The following is a 23,542-nucleotide window of genomic DNA, read 5'->3' on the forward strand; positions in this document are numbered from 1 at the left end:
GCTGACCCAGATGAAGTGAAGTTCGATGCCTGGCAATTGTGACGGAGAGTGATTTCCAACCAAGAATACTATACTCGGGCAAACTATCAATTAAATACAAAGGCAGAACATAGACATTTTCACGCACACAGTCTCAATTTTACCTCCCGGATACAGTCTTTCTCAAGAAATTACTGGAAGGTGTGCTCCAGCCACATTGGAAATACCTATTTCTGTCTAATATGTGCAGTAGCAGTGTGAGCTGAGGCTCTGATGTACAAATCACTCTCATCTATCCACTGAAACAGGAAGCTGAGAAATGTTAAAAAGTTCCTGTGTGTACTTTAAATTCCTTTAAATTATTCTATCATTTAGCCCTTTCCCTAATTCTTCCAAATTATAAGATTTGACTTTATTATTGACACACAGGACAACTTATTTTCAAATGTTCCTATTTTTTAAATTTTTTCCTGTGTGGGGGGAGGGTAACTAGGTTTACTTATTTATTTGGTTTTTCAGTGGAGGTGCTGGGGATTGAACCCAGGACCTTGTGCGTGCTAAGGACCCGCTCAACCACTGAGCTATAAACCCTCTCCCCTTAAATCTTTCTAAATACACAATTCAAATCACTTCTGAACACTCCCTACTGCAGTAACACGTGATCGACTTCTCTCACTATTCTCCATCTCATTCTTGAAACTCAAAGCACAAGTCACCACCAGACCAGAGCTATAAATAACCAACTGAAAAATAGGACAAGAAGAAGGGTTATCAACTATAAAAAGCTTTTAGACTCTGCTAAACACAGGATGCGTTCCCTGACTCTCCAGCCTCTACCCACCTAGGGTTCTGTTTTTATCGTACAAGCCAGCTGCCTTCTCTAAGAGCAGGGTGTCCCGGGCAGGTGCCGGGGCCGCAGTCATCCACACTCCAGGACTTAACTCCATTCTGCCAATCCTACCCTTAGCTTCTCCTGCGTATTTCAACAGCCCCGAGGAATCTCTCCAGACCTCGGAGATGAGTATTTCTCAAAACATTGTTGGCCAGTTCACGGCACCACCCTGAGAGGTGTGGGGAAGGTGAAACCAAGGCGGGGTGGGGATACAGTACGGGCACTTATTAGAGAAAACAATGATTTTAGAGTAAATTGTCAGACTTAGAGGACAGTCCATTTGTAGCAAAGGAATTATATTTACTTCCCCTGCATATAAATAAAAAGTGATCTTGTATCTCTGACTGACAAAAACTGAGAAGTATCTTGCTATTGTTAGCCCTACCAAAACACAGTGAAAATTATCAGTCAAATAATTTTGTTCTTATTTGTTTGACTAAATCATCTATTTTCTTTCCTTCTTTTTCTAAAAAATGTCTCTGCTTGGGCAATGGCAATGATTGAATTAGTACCTCCTAGCACGTGAGGGGAACCACTGGCACTAGGCAACATTAATCCAGCTAACTCTGGAACTAGTAAGCATGCTACAAGGTTAGCTACTGTCTACTAGTTAGAGATTAGGAAGAAGCAAGCATTAATATAACAGAATGTGGAAAGAACATTTAGTGCCTTAGAGATTTCAAGGGTTCTACCATTTCAGTGCCTAGAAACAAATCTACTGACGTCTTTCGTCTCTGAATAACAAGAAGGAAGTCTGGTAACTCACGGTGATTTTCTACTGCTCATACCTCCTGCTCTCCTGGACTCTGGGAATCTCCTTTGCTTGTGTTTGTATCTCGAGTCCAGCGAGGGGGCTTCCACGTTCTTTCCTGTGTCCCTCTGTTATAGTAGTAACAACGCCCCGAACTATCCTTGTGAGTTTCCCATTCTCCATTGATCTGAATGGCGGGGCTTCCGGGGAGCGGCGGGAGCGCGGACTGGGATATTTTCAGTTCCTGCAGGTTAGCGTACACAGGAGAGTCTGGCCGTCCTTGATTTGGGGGTGTTGTCGCCTGTGAAAAACGTGAAATAGCCGTGTTTAAGCTGGCGTAACACTTATAAATTAAAATTAAATGAAACACGAGATTTATAAACATAAATACTAATTCACTTAAAAATGTATGTATAGGGGTACAAATTCTTTCTAAGGAAATAACAATTGAACAGTTTTAATATTCACAGTTTGGAAAATACACAAAAGCTTCAACTAGAATTCAAAGTTTGCTTAACAACTGCCCCTCACCCTGAAAGAACACTTGCCAAGAAGTCAGGAGCTGGGGGTCCTCGTTCAAGACCTGGCCTAACAAGAGGCTTGACACTGGAATAGACCACTTCATCTCTCTGAAACTGAATTTTTTAAATCTCTATAAATGAAGGAATTTGGATTAAACCACCTAGGTCTCCATTAGCTCTAAAAGTTTATGATTTTAGGCAAGTTTTAAAATATAAAGTCTTATACATGGGTAGGTCAGCATTTATTCAGAAAACTGTCGAAAGAAGGATTTTATATTCTAAGCTCTAATGTTAAATCAGGACTCCAAGTGAAAGAAAAAGGAGATGTAGTACTTCAGCTCAGAATTTATTACATCCTATTCCTTCTTAGTGATAATTTCTCAACAGCCATAAACAAACCTTTAATTTCTTCCTAATTTCTGTATCTGTGATTTTCCTAAGAGTGGAAAAGACAAGAATTAGCAATGGCTCTATGATTTACATGCTTAACCTCAACCTTCAGTTTACTTTTTATTTTTAAACGTCACTAGATGTCAGTCAAGAGCAGAACGCCCTTCCTACGCTTTGCCTAAGGACACTGTCCACTGTGTTAAGTTAGAATTCTAGATGCTGAAAGAATACTTTTTTATATTGTGTTTGTATTTGTGTAAACACCTCTCCTTTTACAACAGGGCTTCTCAACCTTGACACGACTAACATTTAGGAACAGATTATTCTCTGTGGTGGGGGCCACCCTGCTCACTGTGAACTGTTCAGTAGCATTTCTGGCCTCGACCCACTAGATGAGGGCGGTACCCCTCACCATGACAACTAAAGAGAAAGAGTCTCTGGGCATTGCCCAATGTCCCCTGGGGACAAAACTGCCCCTGGTCGACAACCACTGCTGCACCATGTTAACCGTAGAATTATTCAGATGTGTGATTACTTTTATAATGTACCCATAGTTTTATGAATGTTTAAAAACACTGAATTACAAAAAAGAGAAATGTGGATGGATACATTAAATCAGTTTATTAAAAATTAAAGTACTTTAAATTCTAAAATATGATTTGCCTACAAAATAATCATAATGAATCTAAATCACAGAATAAGTTTTAAAAAAGAAAACAGCAAAAATAACCCAAAACATGAATATATTTGTAAACTAGTTACCTTTGGTATTTATGCAAATACTGTACTCAGTCATACAAATTAGACCATTTTCCTATAAATGTTAGCTTTGAATTTAGACTACCACCAAACTTCATCTTTCTAAGAAAATCTATCCATGAAGACAGATTTCCATGTATTTCTCTTCTAGGCTAATTCCATATTCTGGGGAATCAGCCAAGACAACAATGCTCCTCTGACTAAAATGTACTCTGCTAATTAACAAACAATTCTATACAGTAAATCATCTCCCAGGACCTTATCTAGAGAGCATTTATTCAGCAAGTGTTGCAGAAGTTCTCAGTCTGCTCCTGATACTTAACTCATCTTGGGGAAATAAAGATGCCAACAAACAGCCACTGTCTCAACGATTTTATGGACGCATGTCACCACAGCTTTAAGAAATAGCTCATTCCTGTTGCTTAAACAGTTCAAATTTAAACAGGTTTTCAATTTAAAAAAACTGAAATGCTTTAACACAGTTTATAAGACTAGCATAATTCCGAAACAAATGTACAGAAAAATTAAATGGAAGAAAATTACAAACCAATCTCACTTATAAATTTAAATGAAAATATATTAAATAAAACATTAGCAATCAAATCCAGGGCTCCATTAAATAAGTCAGGGAAAAGCAGAAATGCTGAGAGTCTACCTTCAGGAAATCCTTTACTGCAATACTTTACATTAACAGATTAACATAATCACCTCCACAAACACCAACAAAGCACATGATAAAATTCAACATGGATTCAGGATAAAAAGTGAGGAAAAGGTGATGCCTCCTTAATTTGACACTTTTAAATTATTATTTAAAATAAACATCATACCAAACAAGACACTGATAAGAAGCATTTTCATTAAAGTCAAGAGTAATTCCAGGATGCCATGGATCACTGCTTTTATTCAACATGGTACTGGAGAGCCTAAACAATGTACTAAGGTAAGAAAAATGGGCATAAATACCCAGGAGGGAGAAAACTCTTGATATTTGTCACTGACATAACCAGTATCTGAAAACCTCAGCCCATGAAAACTACTAAGAAGTTCAAATAAGTTGGCCCATCTAAACAGTCTCCAATACATGAGTAATGACAAACTGGAAAATGTAGCAGAATTTTTAAAATCTCATTTACACTATGAAAAGAACTGTTAAGACACTTATAAATAAGTTTCAAAAGAAACCAAATGAAGAATACTTATATATAGAATAGACAGACAAGTTTATATTGTACAACATAGGGAAATATATACAAGGTCTTGTAGTAGCTCACTGTGAAAAAGAATATGAAAATGGATATTTGTATATTCATGTATGACTGAAAAAATGTGTTATACACCAGAAATTGACACAACATTGTAAACTGACTATAACTCAATAAAAAATTAAAAAATACCTATAAAAATTTCCTCAGATTCCTAAAATTATACCTGAATAGATAAACCTTTGTTCCTAAATGGAAAAGTATAATTTTGTAAACACGTTACTTCTCCAAAAACTAATCTATAAATTCTACAAATTCAATGCAATCTTTGGCATGCAGCTGAGTTAGCTCACTGCCTAGCATACAGTGGCACTTAAGGAAATTTGCTGAGTGAATGAACAAACAGAAGACTGCAAACACACAGAGCCAAGTAAAAGCAAAACTGAAGGACTGAGAACTGGTCACACGTGATAAAGGAAACTCAGAAACATCCACATTCCTAGTTTGGGGACAAGGATGGACAACTGTGTCACCACAGAAGAAACTGAGATAAATAGAAACTGATAGAAACTGAGCACCGAGCACTTAGCTAGGTGCTGAGGTTACACATGTAAATTTTAAAATTTAAAATTCTAGGACCTTGTAATACAGAAGAAAGAGAAACAAAGATCATTTAAATGCATAATAAACACAACACTAGAGCCACACGTGGGCCAGTGTGGGCACAAAAAGGAAAAGACCTGGAATCAACAGAATAAGCCTCAGAAACAGGTAAAAAACGACAACAAACTAGTGAATGTAACAGAAAAGAAACAGACTCACAGATGCAGAGAAGGAACCAGTGGTCACCAGTGGGAAGAGGAAAGGGGAGGGGCAAGATGGAGGTGGAGGATGAAGAGGCAGAAACTATTAGGTATAAAACAAGCTACAAGGATGTACAACACAGGGAATATAGCCGGTATTTTATAATAACTATAAATGGAGTATAACCTTTAAAAATTGTGAATTACTATATTGTATAGCTATAACATATAATATTGTATATTAACTATACTTCAATCAAAAAGTATGACATTGTAAAATAAATATACAAATAAAGTTTAAAAACATATATATAAAGACCAAAAAAAAAAAAAAAAAAGAAATGAGTAAGAAAGGACCAGCCAGGTCAACGCTGAGGATACAGGAGCAACAAGAACAAATGTCTGGGAAACCCGTGGTGCAGCCCAGGAAGGATGCTGACTCAGGGAGCAGGGAGAGGAGCAGCCACGGAAAGGTCTACGGAGCAGCAGGGGCAAAACAGGGGAGTTGTGCGTCATGTCAGAAAGCAGGCGTCATCCAGCAGCACTGAGGGGACCGCTGGAGAAGACAGGCCAGGAAGCCCCTTCTGACTCACGATTCAGAAACACTGCAGATTCTACATGGACACAGCTAGAGGCAGATCAGTGGGGAGGCTGTGCAGACAGAACACAGAGCTGCAACAGGACAAGGAGGGCCGGAGCAGCAGGACCGGAATCAAGACATAAGTAGAAAGTTCAATTAACACTTGGATGGTATGTTTGTCTGGGTGAAGCATATTTTGGGAGAGGAGGGTTGTTTAAGCACAGACTAAATAATGTCAAGATAAAGACTAGGATAAAGAGAGGAACAAAGAGGAGTGCCATTTCAATCGTATGAGGCTGATACATCTTCTGGAAATCCAGGTGGAAAGGCTCAGACTGTTAGATGTACACACTGGGAGCTCAGTACAGAAATCAGAGCTAAAAATATAAAAGTCATCAGCACACAGGTGGGGCCAGTAACTTCAGACAGTACATAGAGGGAGAGAAGGGGGAACGCAGACCCCTGGAGAATACTGAGCAGTTGCTTTATGAACTAAAATGAGAATACAAGCACAAAGTTAGCACAGGGCATGGCATGGTGCCCGCTGGCAGTGGCATTATACTTATTGTTGCAACTGACATAATTAAGGTACCAGGCAAAGTGAGAGGATCCAGTAAAGAAAACAGAAAGTCAGAAGCAGACAGTCTAACAGGAAAGGGTAGTATTTAAAAGTAACAAGGAAAATTTTGAAAGGGGAACTTGGTTTAATCTGAAGACTTCAAAATGTAAGGGCCCTGAAATAATCACTAGATTCAGCAATTAAAATTAGATTCATTAAAAGACTCCAGTTTCCTGCCATTAAGGATCTGAAATTACGTTCCTGCCATAAACTAGAAAAGTAAATACAATTTAAGGAATGAGTATTTTCAGGCCTTGTACAACAAAACAAATAGCTCAGAACTATGATCCCTGGAGAAGAAACAAAAGGCAGGCCACCCACCACCTCCCTGCCTGGAACCAGCTTCCAGAAATCAGCAGTGCGAGGGGGACCAGAGTCCGCGACCTTGGTGAGTGAACACCAGAGACATGACTTACAGCAACCAAGGAAATAATATAAGAAATGAAAACAAATATATATAAATATCAAACACTGGGAAGAGGTGAAAAGGAGAAAGGAATGGCTCCTGATTTTTATTTAAATTAGGGAACCTTCAAAACTGAAAAAAAGGAGAAATAGAGGCTGAAATGCCTGAAATCAAAGGAGACAACAGTGATTCTAAGCAGAACGTCTATTTAGAGCAGATTTACTGCCAACAGACGAATGGTAAAGCTTCAGTATTTCACACTCTGACTTAACACTAAATCCTCTGACAGAAGTTCATTTGAAATGTTGCTCATTTGCTGTTACAAATAGTTTCCAGTAGAAATAAGAACCTTGTTTCCTCAATGAATTAACTCCAAACTTAAGATCAGCTTAAAACTTTCAATTTCCAAAGTGTGTGGAAAGAGAACAGAAGGCGACTCAGTATTTTTAATATTCTGATCTCTGGTGAAAAGACACTGTCCATGTTTCATATCAACTGCTCAAACCACTGAGAAAAAGTCAAGGGAATTGTCACTGACTGACCACTAACAACCTTCCTCAAGAACTCTTGAAAATACAAATTCTTGGTGAAAAAATATTAAGTATAAAATAGCAAACTAACTTTTACATATACACAATACTAACTACAACAAAGGATAGTGAGTAATTACATACCATTTTGCCTATTGAACCAAAAATGCAGGTTTTTTAAATGAACACAATGCTAGTTAAGATGAAATGTAACAACTCTAGTTTACTGTTGGTAAGTTTAATTAACTGAACCTTTTCGGAAAACAGTTCAGTAGCACGTTTCAAAAGCTTTGAAAAATATTCTTAGGGGGAAAATTCTATAGATTAAAAAAAATCCCACAAATACGTGCATTCCAATGTTACTTATCAGAAATAAATTAAATACAAGCTAAACATCCAACAACAGAAGAATGGCTAAGTAAATAATGATCCAACATAAGAGGAAATACAAGCAATGAAAATGTTAATCATTTCTTAACATGATAAAAAAATTTTACGAGCTTAATAAGAAAAGCAAGATATAAAAATGCTTCTAGCTCCCAACTTAAAAATTTTTAAGTATGAAGATAAATCAGCTAAACCATGATCAGTACCCAGCAAGGCTTTCACTCAGGTCTGATGGAGACCAAAATTTTTACACATAAGCAAAAGCTAAGAGTTCAGCACCACCAGACCAGCTTTACAAGAAATGTTAAAGGCACCTCTCTAAGCGAAAAAGAAGAGACCACAACCAGAAACATGAAAACCACAAAAGGAAAAATCTCATTTTTTCGCAAATATACATACAGTAAAGGTAGTAAGCCAACCACATGTGAAAAGCTAGCGGGAAGGTTAAAAGACAAAGGAGTAAAATTATCTACATCCACAGTAAGTAGTTAAAGGATACATAAAACAAAAATATGAACGATGTCAAAAACAGTAAACGTGGGGGGAGCAGAACAAAAACGCAGGGCTGTTAAAATGTGTTTGAGCTTAAGAGATCAGTAACAAAATAATCGTGTGTGTATATACACACACATAGCTATATATAAAGCTCATGGTAACCACAAACCAAAAACCTACAACAGATGCACAAGAAAGAGAAAGGAATCCAAACACAGTAGTAAAGACAGTCATGAAGTCACAGGGAAGAGACAACTATCGAGTCACTAAGCTGTGTAACAGGAACTAATGCAGTACTGTAGGTCAGTTACATACACTGCGAAACAGACAAACTCATAGGAAAAAAGATCAGATTTGAGGTTGCCAGAGGCAGGGGGAATTGGATAAAGGTGGTCAAAAGAAACATCCAGTTATAAGATAAACAAGTACTAGCAATGGAAGGTACACCATGATAAATGTAATTAGCACTGCTGTATGCTACGTATGAAAGCTGAGAGAGTAAATCCTAAGAGTTCACATCACAAAATTTTTTTTCTATGTAAAAATATTCTATCTATATGAGAAGGATGTTTACTAAATTTATTGTGATAATCACTTCCTGATGTACGTAAGTCAAATCCTATGCATACACCATAAACTTACACAGTGCTATAGGTCAATTACATCTCAGTAAAACTGGAAGAAGAAAAATTAAAGAATAAAAATTAAATTTTTTAAAAATCAGTTTTCTCTGGATAATGGGATTAGATTTTTTTTTCTATGTGCTTTATTTCCCAATTTTATTACAATGAGAATTATGACCTTTAGCATTTGATTAGGACAAGAATCCGGGGCCCTTGCCCTGTCCATTGGATTCGTAGCAATGACAGCCACAGTACTGATGCTGTACAAGCTAGTGTTTCTAAGGGATGGCCATCATCTATAACAAATCCATCGAGGGGCGCTGATCAAAGTTCTTGTTACTGGGAGTGAAGAGTAACGTCGGGGTGGGGTGGGGGTAGTAATCGATAATCTGCATGTTTAAGCGCCCTGTGTGACTTTTCTGTACACTATTGTTCAGGTGATACTGATGAAATGCAATCTTCCTGAATGCACTTAGGGCAAGCTGGTTCCCCAGTCCAATACATTTGTATTATTATAAAAAACACAAAAAACTCAAAAAGACAATTATGAAGTCCCTACCACCAGTTGCTTCTTTCTCTGCAGATAAGTCAAAGGAAGAAGACTAAAAATAAAATAATAAGCAACAAGAAGTACTTCTAATATATGGATCAAATAAAAATTGGTATTCAAATATTTGTAAGACTTAAGTACTGGGCATTCAAACTGAACAAACAGCCTTGTTCATGAAGAGTCACCAACAAAAATAAGTGGATTTTTCATACCAAAAAAAAAGAAAGTCTTTAAAAGGAGAACAAAGAAACAAAGCTAATTTTATGGGTCATATGTGTCATTAATTAACAACTAAATTGGGACCAGTGCCTCTGCCCATGACCCAGTTTTATATTTAAAAAAAGACTTGGCCTGTTCCACTTTTACCTTTACATAGACTAAAATAATCCTCCCACTGTCCACAGACAGGAAAAACTGGGGAGCCATACAGAAAGAAAGTAACTTTAAACTCAGATTGTACCTGAATCCTTACTTTAATATCAAAAATATTGGTACCTGTCCCTTCTACTTTTGACATTAGTTCAATAATTGTTCCTAAAATAAACTTAAGAGAACGACAGAAGACACATTAGCTACATCTCGTTTCTTAATCAGCATACATTGCCAGTACTAACACTTAAGTACCTCCCTTACACAAATGGAAAATTGTATTTCTGTTACCGAATAATCAGTTTAAGTCCCTGCAGCCTACAGTCATATCTTTGATTTAGATTTATGGGGAAAAAAATTACCAAAGGATCAGACTCCAAAACAGAATTTTAATTGCTTCTTGGATTCCAGTTTGGGTGGGGAGGATGTAGCTCAGGGGCGAGGTCCTGGTTCAATCCCCAGAACCTCCATTAAAAAATAAAATAAACAAATAACCCTAATCACCTCCCCCCAAAAGTAAAAAATAATAATAATAATAAAATTTAAAAATTTTCTAAATTCTATTTTAATTCATGAGGGAAAAGGACATTTACATGCTTTCGGTAATTCACCTGCTTAAACTCTGCTTTACCTCAATTGCTAATTATAATTACATTGGGCTAGTTAGCAGAATGAGGACAAAAAAGAAAAGAACTGTCAACAAGCCAATACTCAGTTAAAATGGGAGTGAAATGTGTTTTAGTTTCACAACTAAGAATTGCACATCAATTTTAAACTGGAAAATGTAACTTTCCAAAAGACAATCTTCTCACTTAAAGTCAAATTTCAGTGGGGGCGGGGGGGAGAATATAGATTATCCTTTGTCTAATAATTAATAAATACAAAAACTACAAGCTCCAGTGTTCCTATTATAAAGCGTGACTGCACTGAGATCTCCAGCTAACTTAACAATTAGCTAAGAACTAACTGCGAGCCAGGAGGGAGGTGAACATAAGACAATCCCTGATCTGCAGGGCCAGCAGCCTAGTAACTAGGAAGAGGCAGGTAAAACGCGACTCCAGGGGCAGAAGCCCCGCGCTGCAGGGAGAGGCAGCACTGAATAGAGAGGAGGGTGGGATGTGGTGGGGAGAGGGCTCCCAGCAGAGGTTTAACTGCCCCTTTCAGGAAAGCACGAGGAAGCCGAGGGGGTCAGAGAAGTGGTGAGGGACACTCCAGTCACCCCCAGCCGACATGGCACAAGCAGATGGCAAGCACTCTTTCAATAATGAAACATCCCTGGTAGCTAAGTGAGCTCAGAACTTAAAATAACAGACTATTAAAAATATTATTAAGAATAGATAAACTTTATGATAAATAAACTTTTTCTTACTGGTTTTCTGGTTACTGCAGCTCCTGTAGGGCTTGATGTCTTATATTCTTTCGTGCCCCACCTCGCACCTGGTTTCTGACCTCTCCCTGCTCTGACCACCTTGGCCAACAACCCAAACGACCCCTTCACACCATCACAGGTCAAGCGCCATTTCTGCCCCCTTCCCCTCCCCGATGCAGACACAAACAAAGCTGGTCCCAGGGAGGGAAGCAGGGAGGCCGCACAGATGCTCATTTCTGGGAACCGGACACAAATATCCTGAGGACGTCATTCCTGGGCCACCAACCTGCAGCACCAGCTGCCAGCTGACAAAGAGCAATCGGGCCAGGCTGTCAACCCAAATCACTGGGGGTAACGGCTCTGTACCTGCAGGGCGGGGAGACAGGAGCTGACGGACACCACAGCGAAGAGCCCTGGGCCCCAGGGGCCAGCACATGTGCAGTCATGAGGGTGTGTGTGCACAGTCAGGGGTGTATCATAAGTAAAAGACTCGCCAAAAAGGAACAAATGACAAAACTTCCCTTCCAGATCAAGCCCACACCTCTCCACTGTCACTGTCTGCTGTCCTCACATGCATCCTTCCTCCAGCCTCCCTGCTCTATGGCTTATCACGGAACTTGCAACACTGCACTGTCACCCTAGATTTAGCGCCCGCCTTCCCTCCAGAGCCTGATCACCTCCAAGGCAGAAATGCCTGCCCCATCTCTCCCCGCATCTCTGGGGCCCTGAGAAGCACCTTTGGTGTGCGCCTGAATGCAAGTGACTTCCAGATAACTAACGAAGCTGTGATGAAACCCACACACTAAAATTAATTCCCTACTCCTGGCTTTACAGTCTCCTTGGGAATCTTAACTGATTTCATTGCTTCAATAAAATCAAATTCTCTCTAACATCCACCTCCCTCCCCTGAACGACAAGCATGTTGTGAAAGACCTACCTGCAAGGACCCTCCACAGGGTCCGCAGACTCATCCCCTCCTCGGCCTCAGCCTCCTCCCACAGCACACTCTCCTGGCACAGCCACCGGTTCAGATAGCAGCACAGCGAGCTCCCCAGTCGGAAATCACCAAGTCACCCTGTGTCTCTTCGCTTCACCCCAGTGAGGTTCTACGAACTCTTCTATTCCATCTTGAATTCCTTCCTCTCCAATCCCAAGATAATCTCCTTAGCCCAGGTCCTCTTCATCTTTCTTCTGAATGATTACAAGCCCCACCTCTGCACCTTGTCCAGCTGACCCTCCACAGTCCCAAGAGTTATTCTCTGAAAACAAATCTGATCTCATTACTCACCTGCTTTAAAAACATCAGTGACTATTTCGTTGACTGTAGAAGTTCAAATATCACAGCAGAGATTTAAGGCTTCTGAAAATGTCAGTCCCAGACAGTCTTTTCTGCCTTTTACTGTCATACTTTTTACATTCTTTGCTCCAAAACCCCCATGCTACTCATAATTCTACAATTAATGTCATGCTATTTCTCCTTTTTTACCTTCAAATCATTTACCCCTCTATCTGGGATATACTGTCCCCAGTCACCTGCTTGTAAGCCACATATAAACCATAAAGAGCTGGTTCCAGGGTCACTTTCCCTCTGAGATGCCCCTCCATTCCTCAACGGCAGAAGTCATAGATTTCCTGCACATCTGGAGCAGCGCTAACACTAATATAACATGAGCCAGATAATTTAAATTTTTCTAAAAGCCATATCTAAAAAGGCAAAAATAAAGAGGTGAAATGAATTCCAATAATACATCCATTTAACCCAATATTCAAAATACTAGCATTTTACTATATATAACCAATAACAAAATTATTGAGGTTTCTTTTTTGAATTAAGTCTTCAAAACCCAGTATTTTTTTTTTTAATGGAGGTACCTGGGATTGAACCTGGGACCTCTTGCATGCTAAGCACACACTCTACCACTGAGCTGTACCACCCACAGCATGTATTTTACAAGTCTCAATTCAGATCCTAAATTTTCATAAAAAATACTTGATCCTTATTTAGGTTTCATAAAATTTACAGTTGAAAAGTAGATTCAGAAAAAGAAGAGATATATCTGTAACTGAATCATTTTGCTGTACACCTGAAACATTATAAATCAACTATACTTCAATTAAAAAAAAAAAAAGAAGGTAGGGGAGGGTACAGCTCGGTGCTAGAGTGAATGCCTAGCATGCACAAGGTCCTGGGTTCAATCCCCAGTGCATCCATCAAATAAATAAACGAATAAATGAATAAATAAGCCTAATTTCCTCCCCCCACAAAAAAAGAAAGAAGAAAGAAAGAAAGAAAGAAAGAAAGAAAGAAAGAAAGAAAGAAAGAAAGAAAGAAAGAAAGAAAGAAAGAAAGAAAGAAAGAAAGAAAGAAAGAAAGAAAGAGAGAGAGAAAGGAAGGAAGAAAGAAAGAGAGAAAGGAAGGAAGGAAGAAAGAAAACAGATTCACATACTCGAATTATTCCAGTCTTAAAAGTTTTCCAACAAGTGAGTCAAATACTAGTTTTAAATTTTAACTTGTAATAACTGAAATAAAATAAAATAAATTCAGTTTGTCGGTCTCACGGGCCACATTCGAAGTGTTCAGTAACCACACTTGTCTGGTGGCTGCTGTACTGAACTGCGCCAACCTACAGCACTCTGCATTCACCCATACTGACCACCCCATCACACCAGAAACGAATATCTATTGATGAGCCCTCATTATTAATCCGTGTTAAAAGTGTTTAACCAGAGATGCTCGTCCTTGGTCAGTTAAGCAAACAAAATTCCTCCACAGGACGTTATGCTGAGACAACAAGACTCAGCTACTCTTTTATGCTGAAGAAGCAACGGTGCAATGGTCTGGTCCACTGCCATTCACTTCTGCAAATCTCCCTCCCAGGCCCTGAATGGTAACTCTATGATCAGCAGCAGGGGATGACAAAGAATACTCTGTTGCTGAAATTTCTAGAGGGTAAAAGTTTATGGCACAATTACAAAGGGAAAAATGCATCTGTGTTTAGTTGTTGAAAGCATATCCTAAATGTAAAAATCCAAGCTTAGAAGCTGAGGCTTCTCACAATAGCAAATAATAAGAATAACAATTTCAAAAAGATATAAAATTAATCCATAGTTACAGGGTACACATTTAAAGGGTTACTATCCTTTCTCTCATTTTCTGATAAATGACTATTCCTTTTTGCTTTTTCAAAAATAAGATTCTGAAAAAAAATCTGAAACCAAATATTTTGAAAAAATTTCATTATTTAAGGGAAGAATTTATAAGTTGTTACTTCAAATAAACACAACTAAATAAATAGGTTTCTAATATAGCACATGTCCCAATTCATTAACAAGTCATGATACAGCTGCTTGGATAATCCATTATATTAACTTCAAACTGAGGGTGTAGACATAAGTTTTAAAGCATTACTTCCTTAAAGTTATATTGAAAGCCTTATACATGTACAAACTGAATAAAAAGTAGATGATTTTCCACCACTTTGAACAGCAAAAAATATCTAAGTCTTGAATTCCTTAAAAGATACTCAAAATAGGTAATTTAAATATAGTATAAATCTATAAATATAAAAACATATGCATGCATTTACACACATACATGTATGCATGAAAAAGATCAAAAGAGTACATAAGCGTTTGCAATTTATTTCACGGCATTATGACTTGTTTTGTTTTGGTTTTTTGCATATCTGTATTTTCTAACTTACATAATCTTGAAATTTGTAATCTTCAAGGAGTACGTTTATTTTGAAATAAGATTACAAATTTGTGGAAGGAAACAGGCCTTTAGTTTTAAACCCACATCACAATTCTCGAACGACCTCCAGGAAGTTCTACAGCCTAAGCTACAAAGGCAAGAAACTCCTGAGATCCATGGAGGTCAGCGCTCCAAACTTCAGGTTCACCCAGAGAATTCAGAGCAGACGAGGAGGAAGGGCTTGTTCGTGGTCACTGATACACACGCTGCGTTCATTCTAAGCCAGAAATGTAGTCACTGAGCTTAAAATTATAGTCCTCATAATAAGTCACTGTGAGAATACAGCTCCATTAGCAAGTTCTCCAAGCAACCACTGGACAAAGCAGGGTGGGTCAGGCAAGGAGGAAGGTGGGGTACAGTGGGACTGTTCTACAATGACCCCCTCTCTGAGCCGTTCATCCTGAGGTTTCACAAGCTGAAGACTCTGGACATTAGGTCATCATTCCCAGCCTTTCTCTCTTTGCAACCATCACAACCAACCATCTCCAGAACTTTTTTAACCGTGCAAAACTGAAACTCTGTACTCATTACACAAGAGCTCTCCCCTCTCCCCCAGCCCCCAGCAACCAGCATTCCATTTTCTATTTCTATGAATCTGACAACTTTAGTGCCTCATACAAGTGGAATCATACAGTATTTCTCCTTTTGTGACTGGCTTATTTCATTTAACGTAACAGTCTAAAGATTCACCCATGTTGTAGCAAGTGTCAGAATTTACTTCTTTTTAAGGCTGAATAAACATCCTGTTGTACATGCCACATTTTGTTTATCTATTCATCTGTTGATGGAACTTGGGTTGCTTCCACCTTTTGGCTACCATGAATAATGCTGCTATGAATGTGGACATACAAGTTCCATGAATAATGCTGCTATGAATGTGGACATACAAGTTATCTCTGGGATTCCCTGCTTTCAATTCTTCTGGGTATTGTGATGATTAACTTCATGTATCAACTTGACTGGGCTAAGGGGGTGCCCAGATGGTAAGACATCTTCTGGGTGTCCGTGAGGCTGTCTCCAGAAGAGACGAGCCTCTGAATCAGCAGACTGTGTAAAGACTGTCCTCCCTAGTTGGGGCTGAGCATCACCAAGAGGTCCTCGACAGAACAGAAAGGCAGAGGAAGAGCAAATTCACTCTCAGCTGGAGCTGAGACACCCGTCTCCCACCCCAGGGCGATAGCTCTCCTGGTTCTTGGGCTTTATACCATCAGACTCCCCAGTTCTCAGGCCTCTGACCTGGACTGAACCACGCTATCGGCTTTCCTGGTGTCCAGCTTGCAGAAGGCAGATCGTGGGACAGCTCAGCCTCCGGGACTACAGGGGCCAGTTCCTACAGCAAACCTCCTCTGACAGAAATCCACATGTATACTATGGGTTCTGCTTCTTTGGAGAACCCTACCTGGTGGAGATTTATACCCAGAGCCCTTTTCTCTTCAAGCTCCTTAAATAAGACTTACTGTTGCCTTTAGAGGTCACACTGATGCTTCACCTGCTCTCCACTTCCCAACACCTTGCACACTCACTGAAGACCACTGATCCAAAAATGCGGGGGGGGGGGGGGTTGTATTAATCCGCTTGCCAAATTTAAAAGCAATTTCTTTTTGCTCCTCTTGACCTCCTCATATATCCCCATTCCCAGGGAGAAAAATATAAAACATTCTATTTATATTTCAAGTGCAGGAAACAAGATCCATCTAGTAACTATCCTGTAGTTCTACAGAGAGTTGATGCTGGTCAAAACTGCAGTTTGTTTTCCAAGATCCTTGGTTCACAATTTTTAGAAAAGATTCTTAAATACAAAAGAACTGTTTCCCATAAGCCAGACTAACCCCAATCCCCATCCAAAGACTCACAATCCCTCTACCCTGCTCCAAGGCTCACTTGACACACAGCAGGTCGCCTTGTTCCAAATCCATGATTTATATGCCTGTTCCTTTTCATTATGTGTCTGGACATTCACAGGAGAAATAAAGGTTTTCATTCAGGGTTCAGAAGTCTCTACGCATAAAACCCGACAAGTGAGAAAATCTGCGGCAGAGGTCTGAATTCTGGTAAGACTTATGAACTGCTGGCCCAGTGTGTCCTTTTGGGATACCACTGCTCCCCAGAATGAGACATACTGAAAGTGGCATGAAGACGCCTGGTTCCTTTTCACAGAAGAAAAGACCAGACAGAGGAAGAAACAAGTCCGGTTATCAGAGATTTCAGGCTTCGTACTCTATTTTGGTGAATGCACTAACAGAATCTATGACACAGACGGCTCAGAGTGAGGAACTATCATGAGGCTATCCATACCATTCTTCTAATTACAGGGCACTGAGTTATTACAGGGACACTGAAATTCATTAATTCCCTTTTAACTCTTTGAAGCTGTAGCTGAAAAGTTAAAAAGATCACATTCCTCCCCCATTTGATTACATCAAGTGTTCTTTAACAGCTGGCTATTAAGTTATTGTAACTGATGAATAAACAGATTGTTTTTCTCCATAAACACATTTAGATTATAGTCACAAAACTGTGGATGAAAAAAATTACTTCAACTGAAATATGAAATAGATGGTTTTTCTATAAAAACAAAGTTTTAAATCTGTACATACATTACATTACCTATTTAGCAATGCCACCACATGACGTGGGTCCTTCACAATGATCTGCTATAGTAAACATAGTAAATCAAGTAAAGGAAAATCTGACATACTCAAGGGAGATATTTAGCAGATAACTGACAAAGTTTTAAAACAACACTTTGCTGGCTAGGGAGGTGATACATTAATAAGCTGCATAAAATGTTAGATTTTAATTATAAAATAGATACAAAAGGCAAAAAAGAAATCTATCTTCCTTTAAAAAAAATAAAAATAGAAAATAGAATTAAAAAGAAAAAAAAAAAAAAGACTCCAGAAATCTACTCCTCAAGTATAACCTACTGATGTCCTGATGATGTCGTGATGAAGCCATAATCTTAAGTGCAGGTTGTGACCCTTTTCTTAGTTATCTTTCAAACATCTTGCACTTCTGTAATTTCATAATGAAATTCCTAAGCTTCATTTAATACATAAAATCTGAACTGTCTTATACCAGCTGGTGAACTTTTTTGAGCAATCAAATAATGACAACAGTTTCGTGTCAGAAGCTTCAGATGTTATCCATACAGCAATGCTTCTGCCATTTTGTATTTGAGTAATTTATTGTATTTTATGCTTTTTAAAATGAGATAAGAATATGAAAATTGGAAAAAAAAATACTGCAGCATTTCCCTATTTCCTTATAGTATGGGGATGCGCAAACATGGTCCACATCCAGTGTGTTGTCTGCTTTTGTAAATGAAGTTTTACTGAAACACATCCTTTGTGTTTGTCTCCATACTCAGTATGACTGCTTTATGCCACAAGGGCAGAGTTCAGTACTTGTGACGGAGAACGTACAGCTCACAAAACCTAAAATATTTGCTATCTGGTTCTTTACAGAAACAGTTTGCCAACTCTTGTGATAATGCCCTCCCCACTTTAAGCTAGATTTTATTAAAACCAAGTACACAAAAATTAAGTCAATATGCATTGTACTGCATTCTGCCAAAGTAACTACTTCAAATAATTACAAAATTTAGATTCCTTCAACATTGACATTCCTCCTTCCATAAACACCTCTGAAGGGATGAACAGAAAATGCAACCTTCACCTATGTGACAGTGTCACTTTTATGTTAAGTGAGTTTCAACTGATTTTCTTAATTTGCATGTTAGTTTTAATACTTATTTCAAAGACAAGAATATTTCTCTTGCTTAACTACAGAAATATACAGTTATCACAAAGAACTTTAGTAGTTTCCTTTGAAAAAGGAAAATTTTATTTAAAAAATATAACTTTATTTGAAAAAGAAAAATACCGTATGATACCGCTTATATGTGGAATCTAAAAAAAAGACACGCATGAACTTATTTACAAAACAGAAACAGACTCACAGACATAGAAAACAAACTTACGGTTACCAGGGGGTGAAGGAGGTGTGAAGAGATAAATTACAAGTTTGAGATTTGCAGATACTAACTACTATATATAAAATAAACAACAAGTTTCTACTGGATAGCACAGGGAACTATATTCAATACCTTGCAGTAACCTATAATGGAAAAAAATACGAAAATGAATATATATGTATATGTATGACTGAAGCATTATGCTGTACACCAGAAATTAACTGAACATTGTAAACTGACTATATTTCAGTTAAAAAAAATAGAACTTTGAAAAAATAACTTTACTGGAACCTAGCCTAAGTCAAATAGTCACAAAAATTAAATGCAGACTCTCTAGCTTTCCTATTTACTGATTAACTTATTTAACTTATTCATCCCCATGTATTTTCCCCTCTGACCTTATATCTTACATTATTACCCTATTTATTGCCTCATCCTACTGATTGCCTGCATCCCAACAAATCACCTAGCATGCTCACACTGGCTCTCGTTTTAAAAAAAAAGTCAATGTAGACTAACAAGCTGACACTAGGCCGGCAGCTTTTACATCAAATAAATCCCGTAACTAAAATCATCCCCGCCTACACTACGCTGCCACATTAGAGTCTCCTATAGAGTTTAGTGACAGTACGCCCCTACACACCTCGACAAGGTTCCTGGCAACTCTGTGCAGGTACTTTTAACAACCCCCGGAGGTTAGGGAACGTCCAATTAAAATTCCTCTTATGGGAGATAATAGGGAAGCAACAGAAATAATCCACCGTGCCACAGAGGTATCTAGCATCCATTCATGAAATGCAGCTCTGTTATAAAACTTGCTCCCCGGAACCTTGCACAATACAAGACACACAGCTGGTGCTCAACGAATAGCTAATACATGCATGAATGATTTAATTATTCCAATGAATCTAAAGTCATGATTTTTGTTTTATTCTGTTCCATCGGTGTTTTCCTTTCCAAATAAAAAATGATTACAATATTTAACAAATAGGTATGAAAAAATCTAATAGTTCCATTAAAACCTACAGTTCACAGTGGGTATTAAAAAACTACTGTTTACAGGAAGAGAAAGAAAAATACCATATAATATCACTCATATGTGGAATCTAACAACAAAAAAAAGAGGACACTAATGAACTCATTTACAAAACAGAAACAGACTTGCAGACATAATAAACAATCTTATAGTTACCTGGAGAAAGGGGATGGGAAGGGATAAATTTGGGAGTTTGAGATCTATAAATGTTAACCACTGTTATAAAAATAGATAAAAAACAAACTTCTTCTATATAGCACAGGGAACTATATTCAACATCTTGTAATAACCTTTAGTGAACAAATATGAAAATGACTGTGTGTATATATATATACATATATATATAGATGCATGACTGGGACATTATGCTGTATATCAAAAATTGACACATTATAACTGACTATACTTCAATAAAAAACAAACAAAAAAAAACTACTGTTTAGTGGTGATCATTTTGTAACACATAGAAATGTCAAACCACTAAGTTGTGCACCAGGAACCAACATAGTGTTGCAGGTCTATTATCCTTCAAAAAACAAACAAACCCACAGGAAAAGAGATCAGACCTGTGGTTACCAAAGTGGGAAGGGGGGGTCTGGGAGGAGAAGGAATTGGATGGAGGTGGTCAAAGGTACAAACTTCCAGGTATATTGTAAGTAAGTACTGAGGATGTAATGTACAACATGATTAACATAATTAATGCTGCTGTGTCACATGCAAAACTAAGAGCGTGAATCCTAAGAGTTCTTATCCCAACTCTTGTGTTTTCTTTTGTATCTACATGATGATGGTTGTTCACTAACCTTACCACGGTCATCGTTTCATTATGCACGTGAGTCCAGTCACTACGCTGCACACAAACTTCTACGGAGCTGTATGTCAATTATATCTCAACATAACTGAAAGAGTTTGAAAAAAAGCTGTTTTTTAATTTGATGTGTTCAAACTTCTCTGAACTTTGATGTGTTCAGACTTCTTACAGGGAGGATGCTGCAGATGCCATTTTCAAATACCTGTCTTTTCATGGTCTCAGAAAAGTGCTTATCTAGAAAACATGGCCTTAGATCACTTCACGGAAAATAACCAAATGTAGATACATACATACAAGTATCTACATTAAATTACCCCCAGTAAGTTCCATCTTTGATATTTCTATCAGATAGATAATTGTATTTCTATGACTTTTATATTCATACTCACTTAAGTAAATTTTATTTCCTATGTAATTAAAACGGGCTTTTGCTATTTTCCTTTCTTCTATTTTTAATTAAAACGTCAAAAATACAGTAGTTCTATCTGTATGTTTAAGATCCAAGTAAAGAGTGTATCTATGCAAAGTGAAAGAAAGCACTTACACAGCGTAGTTTGTGGACCAGGCACTATTCTAAGAACTTATTTAAAGTCATCTGATCTTCATAAAAACCCCATGACATAGGTACTACTATCATACCCATTTTACAGATGGGGAAAAAAATTTGGGTACGTGTCGAGGTTCAGACAATCGGAAGTGATGGAGCTGCACTCCGAGCCCAGGCAGGCTGACTCTCGGCCTCCCTTACACTAAGCTGCCACTATACTTTACTAATGAGTGAAGTTTTTATTAAAGTTATAAATGTAATGTCGAATTTTTAGAAAGGGTTAACAGTTATATAAGGTATAAAAAGTAAACCATACCAAAATTCAAGTCTTCTTTGGAAGGACATTACAGACTAAATTGGAAAAACAAGAAAAGGACTTGTGCCAGTGAATAAAGTAAGGTCTCTGTTTGACGATGCATATGCTAATCAGGGAACAGAAGATATGCGAAGTCATACTGTTCAGCATCTTCTGACTTAACGAGAGCCTTTTCTGCTCTCCTTCATTCACTTATTCCTTCAAGATCCGTTCAATACATCCTGACTGACGGAACAGAAAAATGTAACAGACAGATCTCTGTCAATGAAAAGCCAGACTCACAGCAGTAAAGTGCATTTCTCAGACTTTACATCATAAGCTCTCCCCTCAAAACTCTATCATATCAGTTTTCCATAAGAATATTAAAATTGACAAAGGGTTACCAAATATAATATAAATGTGGTGAGCAATGTCATATTTAAAAAAATTAAAAACTTGCCTAGGGAAGTAACATTATCCCTACAGACTGTGAAATAGTAATAAATGCATGTGCTGGGGCCCCAGACACATCCCAGGAGGCCCTACACAACATACGAAATGCACCGAGTACACACCCCAGCACAGATTGTACACCAACACACCAACTGTGCGTTTGTAAAGAACTTTTGTTTGCCTCCTCAGAAGTTGGAAAATCTCTTTTGACGGGTCTCAAACAGAAATCTAGAGTTTAGAACTGTCGGTTTTTCAGTAACATTTTTCTTCAGCAATAACAAAAGCGAATGAATATTTACTGAGCACACACTGTTCGAGGCACTTGACTGACTCATGGAGTTTCATTATTCCTCCTCATGAGGAAGTTGCTGAACCAAAATGCAAAACCAGGTCTACTGATTTCAAAGTCCAGGCTATTACTCACCACCCGCACTGTCTCCACCAAGTAGATGCAGGAACAATCACTTCTCAGAGCTGTGTTTAATGAATACTTTTGTTACCACAGTGAAAAATATTTTCAAATTTAAGAACTGGCACATTCTCTCTCCCTAACATTACGAACAGAAAAACACTAATGAAATATTAAGTGCTAAGTTACTCCACTTCAATTTCATTTTGCCTATCTTTTAGTAAAAGACTTGAGAACATTGCTCTATACTTTCTAAAACATGCCTGGCACAGCAAAAGTAGCCATTAAGTATTCTGGCTCATAAAATAATGCCCTCCTCTCTCCGAGCACGGCAACCACACAGCTCAGTGCAGATTTCAAGTATTCCTCCCACTGTCCCCAGAAGTACATTCTCACTTCTCAGACTCATCAGAACAGATGTTCTGATTTGGGGTTTGGAAAGTACGGCTGCCACACCATGACACCACCAAAAATCCAACCTCAACATGTTGGTAACTCTCCAGCCAATCTCACTATGCAAAATAAAAACAGGATGATTAACAGTGGGAAAGAGTGTTCCACTAGGAAACTGGTTACTTGATTCAACACTGCAAATCACTGAGTGCCTGTAAGTAGGGGGCACTAGGTAATTTTAAGCAAAGAAGAAATTCTCAAGATTAATTTTCATGGTTCTTCACAATTTCGAAGTAATAAAAAAAAATTACTTGGAAATTACAAAATAACTGCCAAGACACATCCAACCAAGTTCTTTTTAAAATGAGCTTCAAATACATTTCTGACTACAGCAGTATACCTGTCTACTCTCCCAAAGCGACGGATGGGACACCCTCCCACTCAATGAGTTTCTCAAGGAGACAGAACAACTTCCACTAAGAACCTACAGCTGAATTATGTGCTAAGGTACTCAAGTAACATCACTATGGTCTTCATCTGTGGAGAAGCTACTCCATAGACAAGGCCAGATGCCTGGGGTTCTAATTAAGAGGCCAAGAATGGTAAGTAAAATTCAGAGTCACCAAAATAAGATTAAGTC

At 38.2% G+C, this 23,542-nt stretch overlaps 1 protein-coding gene across 7 annotated transcripts in view; it reads right to left on the minus strand.

Moving 5' to 3' along the window:
* The window catches only part of ARHGAP12 (Rho GTPase activating protein 12), a 106,750-nt gene that overhangs the window by 48,613 nt on the left and 34,595 nt on the right, over positions 1-23,542 (minus strand). For 6 of the 7 annotated variants that reach the window (XM_032473995.1, XM_032473999.1, XM_032473998.1 and 3 more), the window contains one exon: positions 1,660-1,923. In XM_032473995.1, the coding sequence (XP_032329886.1) occupies positions 1,660-1,923 (264 nt within the window). Of the gene's footprint in view, positions 1-1,659; positions 1,924-16,863; positions 17,241-23,542 lie in introns of those variants that run through there. The other variant, XM_014553476.2, reaches the window with a different exon arrangement.

The sequence above is a fragment of the Camelus ferus genome, chromosome 35, assembly GCF_009834535.1.
Source record: "Camelus ferus isolate YT-003-E chromosome 35, BCGSAC_Cfer_1.0, whole genome shotgun sequence".
In the NCBI taxonomy this organism is placed as follows: Eukaryota; Metazoa; Chordata; class Mammalia; order Artiodactyla; family Camelidae; genus Camelus; species Camelus ferus.